Source organism: Odontesthes bonariensis, chromosome 5 (genome assembly GCF_027942865.1).
Source record: "Odontesthes bonariensis isolate fOdoBon6 chromosome 5, fOdoBon6.hap1, whole genome shotgun sequence".
Taxonomy (NCBI): domain Eukaryota; kingdom Metazoa; phylum Chordata; class Actinopteri; order Atheriniformes; family Atherinopsidae; genus Odontesthes; species Odontesthes bonariensis.
Window position 1 is genome coordinate 9150976 of NC_134510.1, and position 16924 is coordinate 9167899.

The 16924-nt window shown below is 40.8% G+C and overlaps 2 protein-coding genes across 4 annotated transcripts; one reads left to right on the forward strand and one right to left on the reverse strand.

The window, feature by feature from the left end:
* Positions 1–3630: 3630 nt before the first annotated feature.
* LOC142379681 (Krueppel-like factor 10) lies at positions 3631–6161 on the forward strand. Its single transcript, XM_075464793.1, has 4 exons — positions 3631–3750; positions 4268–4489; positions 4764–5658; positions 5813–6161. The coding sequence occupies exons 1-4, from the start codon at positions 3685–3687 to the stop codon at positions 6076–6078; spliced, it is 1449 nt and encodes a 482-aa protein (XP_075320908.1). The 5' UTR covers positions 3631–3684; the 3' UTR covers positions 6079–6161.
* A 437-nt stretch (positions 6162–6598) lies between these two features.
* Positions 6599–16254, reverse strand: LOC142379682 (antizyme inhibitor 1-like). Of its 3 annotated transcripts, none has more exons than XM_075464795.1 (12): positions 16084–16254; positions 14696–14817; positions 13262–13472; positions 12875–13048; positions 12460–12632; positions 9537–9671; positions 9304–9385; positions 9085–9159; positions 8766–8931; positions 8339–8454; positions 7974–8194; positions 6599–7883 (listed from the first exon to the last, which is right to left on the reverse strand). In XM_075464795.1, the coding sequence occupies exons 3-12, from the start codon at positions 13361–13363 to the stop codon at positions 7769–7771; spliced, it is 1359 nt and encodes a 452-aa protein (XP_075320910.1). In that variant the 5' UTR covers positions 13364–13472; positions 14696–14817; positions 16084–16254; the 3' UTR covers positions 6599–7768. The 3 variants fall into 3 exon arrangements, with proteins under 3 accessions (XP_075320910.1, XP_075320912.1, XP_075320909.1); XM_075464797.1 differs by lacking the exon at positions 16084–16254 and adding an exon at positions 15367–15574 and having other exon boundaries at positions 7974–8191; XM_075464794.1 differs by lacking the exon at positions 16084–16254 and adding an exon at positions 15367–15574.
* Positions 16255–16924: the final 670 nt, after the last annotated feature.

Sequence of the window (16924 nt, forward strand, 5' to 3'; positions counted from 1 at the left end):
TTTCATAACAAGATGAAGAATAGCTCCTCTCCTGCACTGATCCTGTACTGTATTTGCAAATACAAATACTGCAGAACCATTGTCCGATACTTTTTCTTTAACATTAATAAGTGGGAATATCATACACAGCTGGTATTGAAACTGGAAAGAACATTTTGTATCTAATAAATATTCAGGTGAGTGTGTAAAATGGAATCAAACAATTTATGCATAGTTCTCCTTGAAGTTTTGTTCATTAAATCATTTTTAATATAAACCATATAAGATACATTTGTATCTTTATCGTAAGCATTGTCGTTTCTTGGAGCTCTGGTGTTTGAATGTTAAATGATTAAACAAGAACTTGAAATAGTTTAGACTTGACTGCTTTAAGATGAGGAATAGAAAAAGTTGAGATGCTCTATATTTGCTTATATATTCTATGTATTTTTCTATTCTTTAATACATTCTTTACTCTTACTTTGTCATTTAAATGCCACATGTCATCTAAGCAGAGTTCAGTGCAAAGATTAATGAAGCCAGGGCCATTGCCCTCAAGAAAAAAAAAGCTGTTCCTTTTATATATATTTCAAAAGGAAAGTCAAACAAACTGCAGGGGGGAAGATCTATTTTTAGGTATGCGGGCAAGGGGTTATCAAATGACCTGCTGTTGTTAAACATGGCTAAAAAGGAGTTAGAGACAAAAAACTATGCAGTCTGAAAGAACATTCTCTGACGTTCGGTAAAAAGACCAAATTTCAGATTGAAATTCGTTTTTTAAAATAAAGCTGTTAATATGGATGAAGAGTAATCGGGGATAGATTCAATGGAACATGTTTTACTATCTCTTATAGAAATGAATTGATATGGTGTGTTACACCTTCAAAGAGAGCTTGAAAGAAACCATTTTCATTCATACAATAGATCAGTGGATCAGCACCAGCTCCTGTCAATTAGGCCAAAACCAGGAGTAGAAGTTATACCCACTGGAGTAACAGGATCACTGGCTGGTGGGTAAGATTTTAAAATAACTAATCTTGGTGATAGCAGAGACATATCCTCCAGGCCTGGGACAGGGCAGTTCCCGGGAGGTTTACTCTGCCTGTTAACACCGGGTCTATTCAGGTCTGGAGCACAAACCCTCTGAAACATTCACACACAGCCACTCACTGACTGCCGCACAGACTGAATGGCAGTGTGGGTCTCATGTACATAAGGCCGAAATGATCTGTTCTCAGCTTTTCAGACACTGAGAGACATCCGTTTCTGTGACAGCAAAGAGGGGTAAGTTCCTCTCCCTGATTTCACTTCTCAATTCAACCTTGTATGAAAATGGACAGACATTGTAGAGCAAGCCACATGGCAAGCTTTAAAACAAACTCCATTGGCCCATTGCACAACACCACGTAGATCTGCTCTTGAGAGCCTGGCTAATGTCACTGGTTAACACAGCCAAGAATAAGAATGTGGGTCTCCATTGCATCATGCTTCCAAAACCAGGCCAGCCTGATAATACCCAAAGAGCAGTACCATGGCACAGGATCTGTGAAAAAATGTGTTTTATTTTATAAGCCACAAGCACTTATTACTAATGTGAATTCTACTGAAACAGGCAAAAAGAACATGTTTGTTTTTCATAGGTCCTTTGTTTTGGTCATTAGTGTTTTTATGATGACAAAAGATAAAGTGACTGACATTAAAAGCATCACCTCAATTGCCCATCAGAGAGAAAACAAACACGCACCTCTTCTCAGTGATAGAGCCTTTAGTCTTTTTTGTATGGTACATTTTTTTTTAAAAGTTTTCTTAGATCATCAGAAGGGAAACTCTAGAAATTCAGCACAAGGTGCCTTTAAATATTTTGAATATTGCTCACGGAAGTTATAATGTTTGACATTTTATTGCTTTGTATAATATTAAAGTGCATTAGCCAAAGAAGCTCTCAAGCAGTTCATTACTGCACATCCATAAAGTTCTTGGACTTGGGAGAGAAAGAATCTTCATTTTCATATAATGTAAAACGTTTTACACAAGATCTTCCCTTCCTGATCAAATTCCCTTTGCTAGTTTATTTACAATATAACTTTCCTGTCAAACATTTGATCCTATTATCTGGACTTATCATGATATTCCTGATAACATCAACTGGCTCCTTCTTGAGACAGTTTTCCAGAAGAATGAGTTTGCAACATGAAATAAAACGAACAAGCATTTGAATGTGGAAATTCAACTTTGCTATGTATTTAAATTTTATATAAAGCCAAAGAATTTGTTATTCTAGCATTGGCACAATGTTAGGACTCATCTTTGATTTGAGGGTATCTGAGACATCAGAAGAAGAGAGTAAGAACTACAGCTCTGTCATACCTTCTTTATGTAGGGCGCATATGTAATTGGACAAATGAACATACCCATAAACAGTGTTCATTTTTAATATTTTACCAAGAATTCTTCCGTGGGATCCAGAGACATTTCATAATGTTTTTAAGCAAAGTCTAGTCTGGCTTTTAATGCATTTTTTTTTTTACACAGTGGCCTGTGTTGCACACTGTAACAGAGTGATAGGTATGTACTGAATAGCAGATAACTGCCTGTGACTTGAGAGAACAGACATTCTCTCAGAATAGCAGAAGTGCAAACATCACTTTTTACATGGCGAGAAAAGGGAGTCAAAATATTCAGAATGAATACACAATCGGTCTTTTTTTTTCTACCAAAGAGCTAAAGTTTTGTCTCTTGGAGCAAACATGCTTTTGAAGAACATCCCACAGTTCCCAGACACAGCCAAACGCACTATGTGTCTGTGCGTGTACTTCTCCATTATGTGTCCACAGCTGGCCTTTTGTTCAGGCTCTCTGTGCTGTGCAGGAAGGTCTGGACAGCTGACACTTACCTAATCTACAGGGCTGCCTGAGGCAATCTCCTGTTGGCTGATGTCTTTCAACCACAAAAGACAAGAGGGCTTCTGACTTAAATAAAGAAAAGAAAAGGAAAATTCAGTTTTGTTTTTTTTTTAGCCGTCATGGACTGGCAGTCTGTAAAGGGTGAACCCTGCCTCTCGCCCTGTGACAGTTGTCTTAGGCTCATGCACTCTAAATGACTCCCAGGAGGATGAAGCAGGTATAGGAAATGGATAGATAAAAGGAATTTGAATCGTATAAGCAGACATGGTTCATGTTCTGGGACCAGCTCTCGCCCACGCTTGGTCAGGTTTCACATGTGTGGTCTCAGGATTGGCACATATTTGGACTCAATATTGGACCGTGTGAGCTGACCTGAATTTGGGCGATACACAAATCCAATTCAGATCTGGCACCTAGACTTGATCTACATCTTGTTGTACTTGTAATGAATATCAGCATTTACATGTCATCACTACTAAATGAATTAGTCCCAATATGGAGTGTGCCTCAGCACAGACAGAGGAATATGTAAATCATTCAAGGAGAAGGAGCATGTATGAGTGTGGGGGGAGGTAGATGGAGGGGTTATTTCACATGTCCACGATGTTGTGTACCATGCAGCTTCCACGGTGCCGTCAGGCCCCGATCACGCGCCGACTCCCCCTCCCATTGGTCGACGTATTAACACACCTTTGCGTCTTATTGGGCGCCGTGTTAGGCCGCGCCCATATTTTCCCCACACCGCATTTGAAACGTTGAATGGGAAACCGACTGAAGCCTAAACTTTTTATTCACTCCTTAAATGACCACTCGAAGACGAGAGGGTCCACTTAACAGTCAGTCTGGTTTCCCACAGGCTAACACAGCTGTAAGTAAATATTTGTTATTTTACCCGACGGCACACCTACTCTAAATTGAATGTATTTTCTTGTCTGGTAATGCTAAGTTGTGTGTGGACATGACGTTAAAATGTAATTATTTGATTTGATTTTCTTACGAATTATCAACGAATACCACTGGTGTTTGTTGGGTGGGGTGGGTGGTGGTTGGTGGTGTCTGCCTGCCCTGGTGGTCTGGTGTTGTGTGTCTCTTCTCGCGAGAAAGTAGGTGAAAGGGAAGCATGTTTAGAGCACCAGCTGATCATGCACAGTTCACATGCTGGCTCCCATGTTCTGCACATGGTGATGGGTTGCAAAGTCAATAAAATTAAAAAAAACAAAACAAACAAACAAACATGGCGTGCCATGTATGGATGTTTATCAGTTCAGGACAAGAAGATGCTAATCATAAGGAAATTTTAAGAGGAATGTAATGGAACGTGGGAAAGCAAACAGAATGAAATAATGCTCTTTATTGTCCTTACGCTTGTGTTTTTGCTCAATCAGAGCGGCAGTATGGAAGTTGAAGAGCACTGCACAAACATCCAGGTTGATTTCCAGCCAGGTTCTATCGGTGCAGGTGACTTGAGGGCTGTGGAGGCTCTGATGTCCATGACTAAGCATTGGAAGACAAGGAACTTAAGGCTAAGACCCCCAAGTCCCTCCTCAGACTGCTCAGAGGATGAATTTGTCCTCTCTGGTTCTGCAGTTCTTCAGGACTTTTCTCTTGTAAGCGAACCATTGTGCCAGCGTGGATGAATTTTTTACTGTAAATAAATCTTTTAGCTCTTGGCCAAAAATGTTTTCTTCCATAACCTGATTCATAGATTGTGTTGTGTATTATTTTCAGTTATCTATGCTCTTATACTTGGATTTCAACTTTGGACTTGTATTGACACCATTGTTCAACACTTATATTAGATATGTTATTCAAACATATGCAGTAGGATTGAAAACTTCACCACATAAGTCGTTGATCATTTACCTACTTCTCCTTTCCCAGTGCCTGACACCACCATACAGTCCACCTCTCTTTGAGGCCACCCATCCAGCCCCAGTGCTCAAACTACAACACCCCACAGAAGAGATTCCTCTGCACACTGTTTCTCCGAAGTTCCAGTGCACCAGTGTAATCCGCCACACTGCAGATGGCCTGCACAGTCCCTGTAAGGTTCAACAACTCTCACAGGAAGAAAGACTCAGTGGGGTTCATATGGAAGATTCTAAAATGCTTCTCAACTCTTACGATGGGCAGATTAGGAGAGACTCTGGGGAGAGGATTGCAACACAAAAAGCTTTCACTGATATACCACCTGATTTACAAGCAGAAGCTAGTCAGACCCAGATGAGTCAGTTGAACCCGGATGATAATTCAAACAAACCCCAGTCTGTTCCATCTGCTGTCTCTCCTGTTTCACACGCGCCTACCTGCAGCCGGATTGTTCCCATCTCTTCTCCGTCCCCCACTGTTTGGAAGAACCCTGTCACGACTTCTGAGAGTCAGCAGCAACACCAACTGCCTGTCTCATTAGAGATCCCCACCATGCATGTGCCATTAAATAAGCAGGAAAACCAAGAATATAAATTATCACAACCACAACCATCTTCTCCTGCACAGGTCTTCCTTGTAGGGGGAGAGGTGGCTAAAGGTCCTGTAATGCTGCTTGTCCCTCAAGCATCTGTTCCTAATCTCTATGTTCAGCAAACGCTGGCGACCCCTGGTGGCACCAAGTTTGTGGCCATCGCACCCGCTCCTGCTCATGCCCTGTCAGAGCAAAGAAGCACCCCAATGCAAGCTGAGGTGTCACGTGTACGCAGCCATGTTTGTCCGCATGAGGACTGCAGCAAGACCTACTTCAAGAGCTCCCATCTCAAGGCGCACATTAGGACACATACAGGTAAGAGATGATGGATTTGATGCGTAATTTAACAAATCAATCAGTCAGCCTCGTATGCTCAGTCCCCTTGAGAGTTCTGAAACTAAATTAAGTCACTTTATCCACCCATTTTGAATTATATTTTAAACCTACAATACTATCTATGTTCAAACAGGTGAGAAACCCTTCAAATGCAAGTGGGAGGGCTGCGAGAGGCAGTTTGCTCGCTCCGATGAGCTCTCACGGCACCGTCGAACCCATACAGGAGAGAAAAGGTTTGCCTGCCCCATGTGCCTCAGCCGCTTCATGCGCAGCGACCACTTGGCCAAACACGCCCGAAGACACCTTGCAGCAAGGAAGACACCCTACTGGGCGTTAGGGATCAGCCACCCTGGAGCTGCTTCCACAACACTCGGACTGTGCTCCACAAACTGTCTGTGAGATCAAACATGAAACAAGAACTTTTTTTGGGCTGAATTTGCACATGGGATCATCTATCCTATTATAGTTTATAAGCTGTCAGCTGGTAAGAGGGCAACTGTGCACCACTGCTGAATACCTGAAAGATGGGCTGCAGTTTACATCTGACCACTAACCACTGTTGTATTTGACCAAAGAATGTTTCGTTATAGACCCTGTGAGATTTATTTTTTATTATTTTAAAACTTTCTGCACCTTGCCATTCTTACTGAGATCACATTTTCTTTTGCAAACTTGAGTACACGGGATATATTATTGTGCAATAATTATTCAGGTGTTTGTCATGATTTTGTTCATGTGAAGTTGGATCCAACAATTTTTTTTATATATACATCTATGTATATAATTATCTATATAGAGATGTATATTTCACATTATTCTGCATTTCCTTAATGGTTTTGACTGTCGTACATTTAATTCAAGACAAATCCAACATCTAAGGTTTATTTTTCAAAATAAAATGTAAAAAAGTTATTCACACTCAAGTCAGTAAGGTGTTTATTACTCTCTACTTTGATAAGCACAGCTACAACTCAACAGCAGGCATGCGCCTGATAATTTATCATTCTGACACACCGACTGGGCAACAACTTCACAGATATGATGCACGTTATGCAAATATATTTTGCACGGTCACGAAGTCCTGTAATATTCCTTCAATATCATCAAATGTTGAAAAAATAATCAAACAATTATAAATATCAGCAGATATGGGAAAAGTTAACGTTCCTTGCAACACAAATGCCCTGCTTTTTTCTTTTTTTTTTTTTTTTAAATACAAGACACCATTCTATGTCATCTGACTCCTTATCCATCGACACTTCCCCTATTCTATCTGCAGCACATGCTGTCTGTAAATCCTGCTTTGCTATCTGTTGACGCAGCAGTTACCTGCTGGTCCTTTGCTTGTCTCGGCAGAAAGCTTTTCAGCACTTTATAGAATCACACAAACACCAGTTCACTGGTGAACACTGAACCTCAAGCTTTCAAGCCACGCCAGTGGCAGACTTGGCTATTCACCGACAACACTGGCTTTACTTACCACATGAAAAAAGATGAGTAAATTCACCTTTTTATACATAATGGTGTGCTGAGAAACACTAAGAGAACAGAATTTAAATGGAATAATGGAATCAAGCTCTTGTCGCAAAATAAACTATACAACCAATTAAAATCATAAATACACATCTTGTAGCAAAGCTCCGTAAAAGATATTTGAACTGTGTTTCTATTTAAAACACTGCCTCACTCAGTTATACATGTCTTGCTTTACAAGGCTAGTAACAGTAATGGAGATATAGATAATACATCTGTCACATATAATCATTTAAGGTTCTTTATATGCCTACTACAGCAGTGTGAACTGTAGTTCCATGGGATGCTAAAAGAAAAAACAAAGTATATCAGAATCTGTATTTTCTGGAGTCATCCATTTTGTTGCACATTCACATCTACTTTGGTTTTCCAGGTCTAATCACATGTTGTACATGGGAGTTTGTGAGAATAAAAGCTCCGCTCAATCTGCTCCACATAATATATCAAAATACTATCTGCACAACCGGCTGAGGTCATCCCTGTGAAATGTAAAGCAAACGATGCTAGCAGCATAAACCAATACGAGAAGCTAAAATTCTTTCCGGTCAGATGATTGCTAAGCTGGGACAGACAGCGCAGCCTCTGTTTGGCAGGAATTGAGAAAATAAGGGACCAGTGAGAAGCTCTTCAGCGTAGTCTCATGGGTGACACCAGTGTCCTGCATCTCAAACCTGAAGCAGGAACAAAACAGAGTCAAGCAAAAAAGATTTCTATAATAAGAGATTTGTTCCAAATGATACACAACATACTGAGATACTTGCCAGTCTCTAGAGGAGAGGATGTAATAGACGTGGGGTGGCGGTGAGTCGGTGGAGGTGAACGGTGACTGACTCAGATTGTAGGCCCCGGCATGTTTGAACACAAGCCAGTCTCCTATATTGAGCTCAGATAACAGACAGTGCTCGACAACCTGGTCCAGGTCGTCCCCAGAGGGGCCCCACAGGCTGCTGCTAAACACCGGAGCCTCCGCGGACGTGTTCTGCTTATGGGGCATCGAAATGAGTGTTTAGTCATTGCTAATTGGACTGTTTTGTCAGCATAAATTAGATCTGTTTCCAGATATTGAAAAGAAAGAAAAGCGTAGCTTTGGCCACCTCTTTGTGCCCAGAGAACCTTTCAGACTCACCTTGTGAACAGAGGGAGCAGCAATCAGTGTTTCAGAGAGTTTGCTGGAAAACGATCCATACACTCCCTCATTCATGTAGTACTGGAATTCTGGCTCCTCATTGGGAGACAGCTCATCTGTTCAGAAATGTGGCAGACAGAAATCAATTTTACAATGTAACATTTGCACATTTTTGTACTTGGAAAAAGCTGTTAGCCTCACATTACATCATCTATGTGTAATACACAGTTGCATTATAAATTCCTCTCTTTACATTTTTCCACATGGTCCTACAGTATGTTGTGTGAAACTGCTGATTGCTTCTAAATATGCAGTGTCAAGAAAGCTTTAGAGTTTTGCTACCTCTGGAATGTAAAAGTTTTACATCACATGGTAAATACATCTAAACATCTTTATCAAAATATTCGCTAGGTATCATGCCACTGACCGTGTTCCTGGTCCTTGCGATCACGGGCCACCACCTCCTTAGAGATGATGTTGACAGCCAGGGTGAAAGCAGACGACACAAAGAAGCTGCCAGGCTCAGCAATGATGGAAACTCCGCACGAAGAAGGGAAGTACATGTCCACCACAGACATGACTGTATTATTAATCTGAAAAACAGGTGACAAGGCTTTTTACAAGTTGCATCGAAATGTTGCTTAGTGTAAAACTGGACCCCTCCTTTGGAGGACTAATACTGATTACAGTTTAAACATATATGACGAAGCATTCTTAATAATGGATCCTCAAAGACTGATACTGACCAGTTCCAGTTGGGTCTCAGAGCCACTGAATCCACCTCCAATGTCCAAAATGTTCATGTTGAAGCCAATTTCCTCCTGCAGAAGACAAAGAAAAAAGTATAAGCTAGGTACTGCAGGTAGATGTATAGAAATATTGGTGATTATGACAGAAATAAATCTAAATATTAGTTACAGAAGTGAGGTAATTACAGAAAAACAAAATACAACAGCATTACTTACTCCCATATCAAAGACACAACGGGCATCAGAAACGGCGTGAACATACACCTGGTCATCCTCGCAAGAGCTAGAAATGTGACACCTGTGGGGGAAAACAGTTACTGCTCACACTGATTGCCTCATAATGAATCGGATTTAGATCTGTTACAGATGGGCAACAAAATGTGCTTGAGATCGATGTGCCGGTCTTGTAATGCACAACCAGCAGTTGCTGGTTTTTCTGCAGGCCTTACCTGACCCCAACAACCTGCACACCGAGCTCTTTTGCACTCTCTAGGAGATGCCTGCAGTCCTTGAGAGAGCAGCCAAATGTCATGCTCATCTCTTCACCTGGGTTAGATGCCTCTGTTGACACCTGTAGCAGCAGCCTGAATTAACACACAAACAAAAGTAGCTGGTTATTGTTTGGTTAAGAAAAAAAAAATCCTAGTGTTAATGGATCAGGGTCGAGTCGTAAAGCTTGTTTCTTCTCCCCCGTTTCCTTCTGGGCCTGAATTGGGCCCTTTCAGGTAGTGACGCTCCGATCGATCGGCTGCCGATCATGATCGGCCGATCAAGCCTGATCGGCGATCGGAAAAATATGCCGATCAAAAAACCGATCACGTGACATAAATTACTAGCGACCACTTTCTAATGTGGTACGTGACGTGTGTACAGAACCGAACAGGCAAAACCTCTACAGTGCATCTCGACAACATGACCTCTCCTGTCTGGAATTTCTTCAGTGTGTCAGAAAGATGTGAAACTTACTGCGGTCACGCTATCTGCGCTTCGGAGAGGCACGGTCGCGCTATCTACACTTGAAAATCGAGTGCCCGTTTACATCGCGTCGTACGGTAAAGCGTGTGAGCGGATTTATGGTGCATTCAAGTGCACCCTGTAAACTCAGAAATCTATATCGAAGTTGATTTTTCATTTGTTGGAATACATACACCTGTCATTACTTGGTTGTTTTTTTTTACTACATTCTTTTTAATGATTAAAACAAAATGATAGAACAAAATTATTGAAGCATATTCAGCATCAAAATCATTTCTACATAGTCAGATTTGAAAACTTCATTTAGAACCAAATCAAAATGTTCTCTGCCGACTCCACCAGATTCTTGTTCTACATGTCCCCAGCTACCTCTGTGGTGATTTTCAAGTCATTCCACTGCATCATTGTTTAATAATCTGATGTTGAAATCATACCCAATGGATGATGTACATGGGCAGATTAAAAAAAAAAATTGTTTTCTGCAAACTCCACCAGATTCTTGTTCTACATGTCCCCAGCTACCTCTGGCGGTTTAATTTCTATAAATGGTGCACTCTCTGCTAGATGAAAGGCATGGAAATGTCCGATTCCTTCCGTGATCGGCAGTGATCGGCAGTGATCGGCAATCGGGCAGATCATGTTTTTGGTGATCGGTCCAAAAAACTGCTTCACTACTTTCAGGGCAGGCAAAGCGGCAGAAATACAGCCACCCTTAATAGTTAGGATACAACAGATTATCAGGGTATCCAAAAGACCACTAACAAGTTACAATCCTTCCCAATACAGGTGACTCTCCTGAGGTTTAAGATAAGTTTGTGTTGTAATATGGGGGAAACTGTTTTGAGCCCTCTGTTCATAGGAACCCAAGAATGATCAGAGCCTGTCCCTTCAGGGTGTTAGGGAAAACGTTAAAAACACACAAGACCACATGGAGTTACTGGGTGTCATGAATCCTCTGAGAAAGAGCCTCTGACGTAGGTTCTGTTTACATTAATTCATTTCACCATTTCTTCGTGTCGGCGTCTTGCAAACTATTTACATTTACACACAAAGTTGCTGTCCTCTCAATAAAAGCCTAACTGTTTACTCTGAAACGGGGATCGGCTGATTCGCTAGTCACATGACTAATCAGCCATCACATCACATGATCGCCCTTGCTTTATTATTTATTATGCTTTATTATTTATTCTTCGCCGACAACAACTTGGTCCACGAAATTGTCCCACCATGCGCTGCTTCTTCCCGGTCTAACTCAAAAGCAGCGCTCCATGTACGGCTTGCGTTGCTGCAGTGGCTGGGTTCTCATCATAAAAGCTTGTTGAATCTGGCGCCTCCTTGCCACCTATTGTTGTGCACAGCGTACTACCAGCAGTAGGACATGGAGCAGGCTCCCATGCTGATCGTGGTTGTCCATGATTTCCATATTCTTCTCGATGACACGAATAGAAAGGAAGTGTGTAACTGAAGTGAAGCACGCCTGTTTGTTTTTAGTTTCCCAGCACTCAAGTCACATGACCAACGATACCAGCCTAGCGAATCAGGGAGGAGTACGTCCGCAGTAGCTAGAGCTCAGCACTGCGGATCCTCGTTTCTCACCGTTTACAACTGCTAAAATCAGCATCGTATGCGAATCCTTACGTGGGCTCCGGCGTCTTTGAATCTTTCCACCTATGAAGTCGTATTCCAGTATTTTAATGTAAATGGACAGTGCATCCGCGATAGAAACGATATAGAAACAGATTAGTATAAATTTCCTCTTAGTTAGTGCTGCATCTTAGAAAGCATCCCCTATAACTAATCCTAAAGCAGGATAAAATAGGTTAGCAGTATACCAAAGTGTAGGACAGGCAGATTAAGTAACACATTCCTTCTCTTGCTCTTGTGAGTGCCTCGTGAAAAAGACTAATTGTCGGGGAACAGTGTAAGATATAGTACCATCCCACCAATCCATCACTGTGCGTCAGCAGAGAGAACAAAGTGACTCACAACACAGGGCACAGATAAAGGAGCCAGCTCGAGTCGATCACTCCCACAGCTCCAGACTAATGTCCTTTCTCAGACTTAACCAACATGGATTCAGAAAAGAACAGAACCGTGACAGGAGGACCAGGCCTGCAGCCAGGCCTTAAGCCTCCCCTTAGGTTGTAGACCTCATCCTGGCTTACCACATGAGTTACATAATAAAGGCAGCACACTGAGGAAAAGCAATTTCACAACCAGGGCTCAATAGTTTTGTTTTAATTTGACGCAAGTACTTTTTGATAACAATTTGAAATAAGTAAGGAAAAAAAAAAAGGTCAGTAGTGAGTGAAGACTAATGGTGTCAACAAGGTTGAAATGCTAGCTTTCAAGTCACTGGATCACTGGCACATGAGCAATTAATCATCAAGCACTTACTTGGCATTGGGGTGGCAGCGAGAAATCTTGCGGAGTTCTGCTTCGTTATCACACACCAGGAGGTCAATGCCGTTCTTAGCAGCGTATTTTATCTGGGAGACCTGTTTGCAAACGCCGCTGTAGATGATGTCTTCAGGGGGAATACCATGGCTCTGCACCAGCTCAAGTTCAGACTAAAATACAAAGAAACAAAAATCCTAATCTGTTAAAAAGAGTTATGTGAACTAGTGAACGGACATTCAACCCTTGTTTGGGTTGGTAAAAGGGGTGGTATAGGGCTGGAAAATTTAGGTGGTTAACATCTCTAAATAATACACAAAGCAATCTTCTGCAGACCATACAGGACTTAACAATGTACACAGTAATGTTTCCAAACTAACTGACAGCAGTGCTCCAAAATGCTGGGAAAGGTTACCCTGTTGCTGCATGTGAATCCAGAGCCGAGGGCTGCAAGAACTTCAATCACAGCTGGACTGCTGTTGCATCTCACAGCATAGTAGGGTCGAATTTGAGCCATGTGAGTTCGCCAGCGAACATGCTGCCTCATTATGACTCCCAGGTCTGCTACAAAGAATGCATTTTTCTCAGACTGGGATAGGAAGACACATACATGTGGGTGAGTAAAAAAACAAACAAAAAAAAACCACACACTTTAACCAGTCTTCCATAATGTCACATATCTTCAAAAAATGTGTGTGCATGTTACCAAACAATATGCAGCAAACAAGGCAATATAATACAATGACTGGTTCTGAAAGTACAGGTTTTTAGGAACGTTTGTGATGTTATAAAAAGCCCTTACAAGTGTTTGTTCATCAATGTGACTGTCAATCACGTCACAGAGGCCTGTGCCTCCTTCCAGAAGGCCAACAGAGTACTGCGGTTCATCAGCGATTCCTTTCATCCTCTCAACCGTTTTCTTGAAATCCGACAGGCATAAAGAATGTGGCTAGTCCAAAGTTGTCTTGCTCGCTCCCCCTCGAGCCCCTGGGGTCCTAGATTTATGCAACAAACTGCAAATAAAAAAAAAAGTTATCACAAATGGATAATGCACAATCCGTGGTCATGTCAAGCTCCTTTTAGTTCAGTTTGCTGGAACTAAAACCTCTCGGAGATGCACAAAGTCATTTCCAGTCTGCATCCAATCAGGACAGGGAGTAGTTTCCACATTACAGGGTGGGTTTGTAGAAGAGGCCTATTCTTCTAAAAAAAAAAAAAAAAACACTACAAAAACAGAGTCTGGGGCACAGGGTTCATTTACTTTACCATCAATTACTCCCAACAATCACCATTAATTCCTGAGCTGGTGACCCGTAAATGTGCTTTTGAATGGCATTAACTAAGAAACAATACTGGTGGGGCCCGTGTCAAACATTTACCTTCTCTGATGTAACACAACATCAGAGAGTCCAGTCTGAACTGGACCAGATGTAAAATAACGGTGGTTTTGGAATGTGACACTGGGGAACAACTGATGTGCCTGAAATACCACAGTTTTTTTTTTTTTTTTTTTTTAAATAAAAGAGTGGCAAGGCTACAAGATACAAACAAATGAATCAACAGAAAGTGAAAGGCAAGTTTGCCATTTTTCATTTTGAAAGATACCAAATCACTGCAATCATGAAAACTCCACCACTGAAACACTGGTTAAATAAACACAGAAAGATGACTGAGGACTTTAAAAATCAACCAAGACTTAGGTAACTAAGAAAATGCTTAACTGTGCCACCCGTACTGAAATAAGTGAGGATGTTTCTAGGGGGTATTTGTAGGGTTAATGATCTGTATGTACTGCAGCAGTCAACTCACAGAAAATTAATATTATACATATTTGATGGGTTCATACCTACAACCAACTTATTTTCTCTTCTACTGCAGTTAAATCTAATCAGGAGAAAAACTACTGCAGATAAAAGCAGACCAGAATAGCATCCTGTTTTTTCAAAGTGCTGACAAAAGATCTGAAACAATCAAAATTAAAAATAGACAGTTTATTATTCATCTGGGACATGCTGCTTGTTAATTCACTCCCTTTCCCTTCTGTCAAGAGCTTCCGTGGCGCAGTTTTTGTGGGAGTGACTTTAAAAGCAATGATATCATCCAATTTTAATACAAAGTGTACACTAATGTGAATACAAACATGTTTATATTTACCAATGTCTCTGCTATGAGAGTATGAGGGCTCTACTCACAAAGCAGATGCATAAATTCTGCAATTTACAGTTAATTCACCCACATGGATGAGTCCTGGGATGAACCAGTCCACTATCAGCTAGGGTCCCAAGGTGGCTCTGCGTTGAAGTCAAATGGCTCTCTGTAAAGAGCTGCCCCTAGATCCTCTGGGTAGTTGCTGTACACCTGCAAAAAGGCAGATGAGGACAGGACACAAATGAAAACCGTCCCTGACTGGAAAAAGAAGAACTGATTTCCCTTGCATGTGTTTCTGAGACGGAGGAAATTAGAGCTGCACACACGTAGAACAAGTGACATTTTATGTTGTTGCCTTTGAATAACATGATTTCTGTGTAAGCGGTTAATGTAAGTCAATCACGTATTGAATGCAATGTATTGTCTGCTACGAATTCAAAGCTTCATATAATATACAGCATCAATTCGTTTATAATTACGCTGTTACATAGTTTGTTATTCCAGTCTCTTCCATCGCTTCTATATCAGTCACGTTAGCGTAAAGCTAACTATGTAGAAGCGTACACTGTGACTACTGTCTCGCAAACACACCTTCTATTATCTTGAGTATCAATATCACTGACAGTTACGTTAGGTTTGAGGTGTTTACATGACTAGCGTTAGTATCCTGTAAGCAATATCACGCCAGGTTACCCGTTAAGTTAGCTAAAAATGTGCTAAGGCTAACAGGGAGCTAACGTGTTAGCAAACGTTACTTACGTTGGCTGAAGACCCAAACGAGGGGACAGAACGCTTTTTCTTTTTAGGCGGAATTTTTAAAGAGTAGTGGGGTAACCAAGAGAGAAAAATACAACTGCCATAGACTATATTAAGTTATTGTCGTTTTGGGGTTGGGCACTGATTATTTGTTGCGACCGAGCAGAGGACGACGGCGGAAAAGCGGTGAAAGACTGACACACACAGTAACATTAAGTGCAACAAAATTAATGAATATCCGGTTCAAATATCAAAATAAAGTTGATATTAATCAAAATATCGAAAGTTTTTTTTATGTGCGCACGGGTTTGCAAAGCATTACCTGTTATATCAATATGATAACATACGTTTTCACTGAACCTTCTTCAATCTTTAAATTGATATGCATACTGCAAATTACATGAACAAATATTTCCGGTCCTGTCCTGATTTACTTCAGTTTGTGAAGCTTGACTCATTTAGGTGGGATAGCTGAGCTGTCAAATCCAGATGAAAAATATGCAAAAATGGGGAGCATTTACTCGCAAATCATAAATTGTTATAATATAAAATAATAAAATAATAATGATGATAATGATAGCCATAACATGCTTATTACGCTGAATTATTTCCCATGAAAAAAAAACTGTACAAAAGGTCAAACCTTATTTACAAGTTGTATCTATAAAATCTACTATAACTTGTCCTGTCTGCTAAGCATTGTATAATTTCAAGAATTACCTGTGTTACGTCTTCATTGCATTTCCCATGGCTCAGAGATAAGGACAAAATGATGTCCAGTAAAGTTGACAGAATATTCCTTTTTTTTTCATACAATCAGTGGATGCACAAAATCCCATGATCGATTACTAGCCAAATGCATGTATATTCCCTTCGAGTTCAAGCTCATACTGACTTTTCTGTCCCTAAGCCTGTGTTGTTGTGACTTTCAGAAGTTGCCACTGCCTCTTTTTTTTTCTCTCCAAGGAGATACATTTGCATGTCTCCCTCCTCAACAATGGAGGAGGAGGGTGCCAAGCAAAGCTCAGCCACTGTTAGTTAAACAGAGAAGAAATGTTTTCTCTTGGTCTGGTTTGTCTTCATAGCAATAGTCATATTATTCCTACTATTAAGTACAGTTTACATGGTTTGGGAAAAGAAGTGTTGTACCACTCATCGTCACGATTAGAGAGCGTTTAGGAGTGCTGGCCATTTACAAGAAAATCAGTTTACTTGTGGGTATAGAAGTGTGTATCATTCATACAAGTGTGTTGTTATTGTTTGAATTGTAATGACCCAATACTATCTGCCTCCCACAGTCAAAGTCCATTTTGTCTGTGTAATGTTTGGCTACTTAATGTCCTCTTAACTTAGTGTTTCTTAGTATGGGAACACACAGTACTAACAAACCAACAAAAAAAAATGTACCCGTTGTAAGGGTACGCATACAAGCAGTTATGTTTTCACAGCCCACAATAAAACTTTCTAGGATCCAGTAAACAGCACCCGAGCACACACAGAAACCGTAATCCGACATGGAAATCCTGTATTATCCAAAAACAACAATATCCCTTTGCCAGAC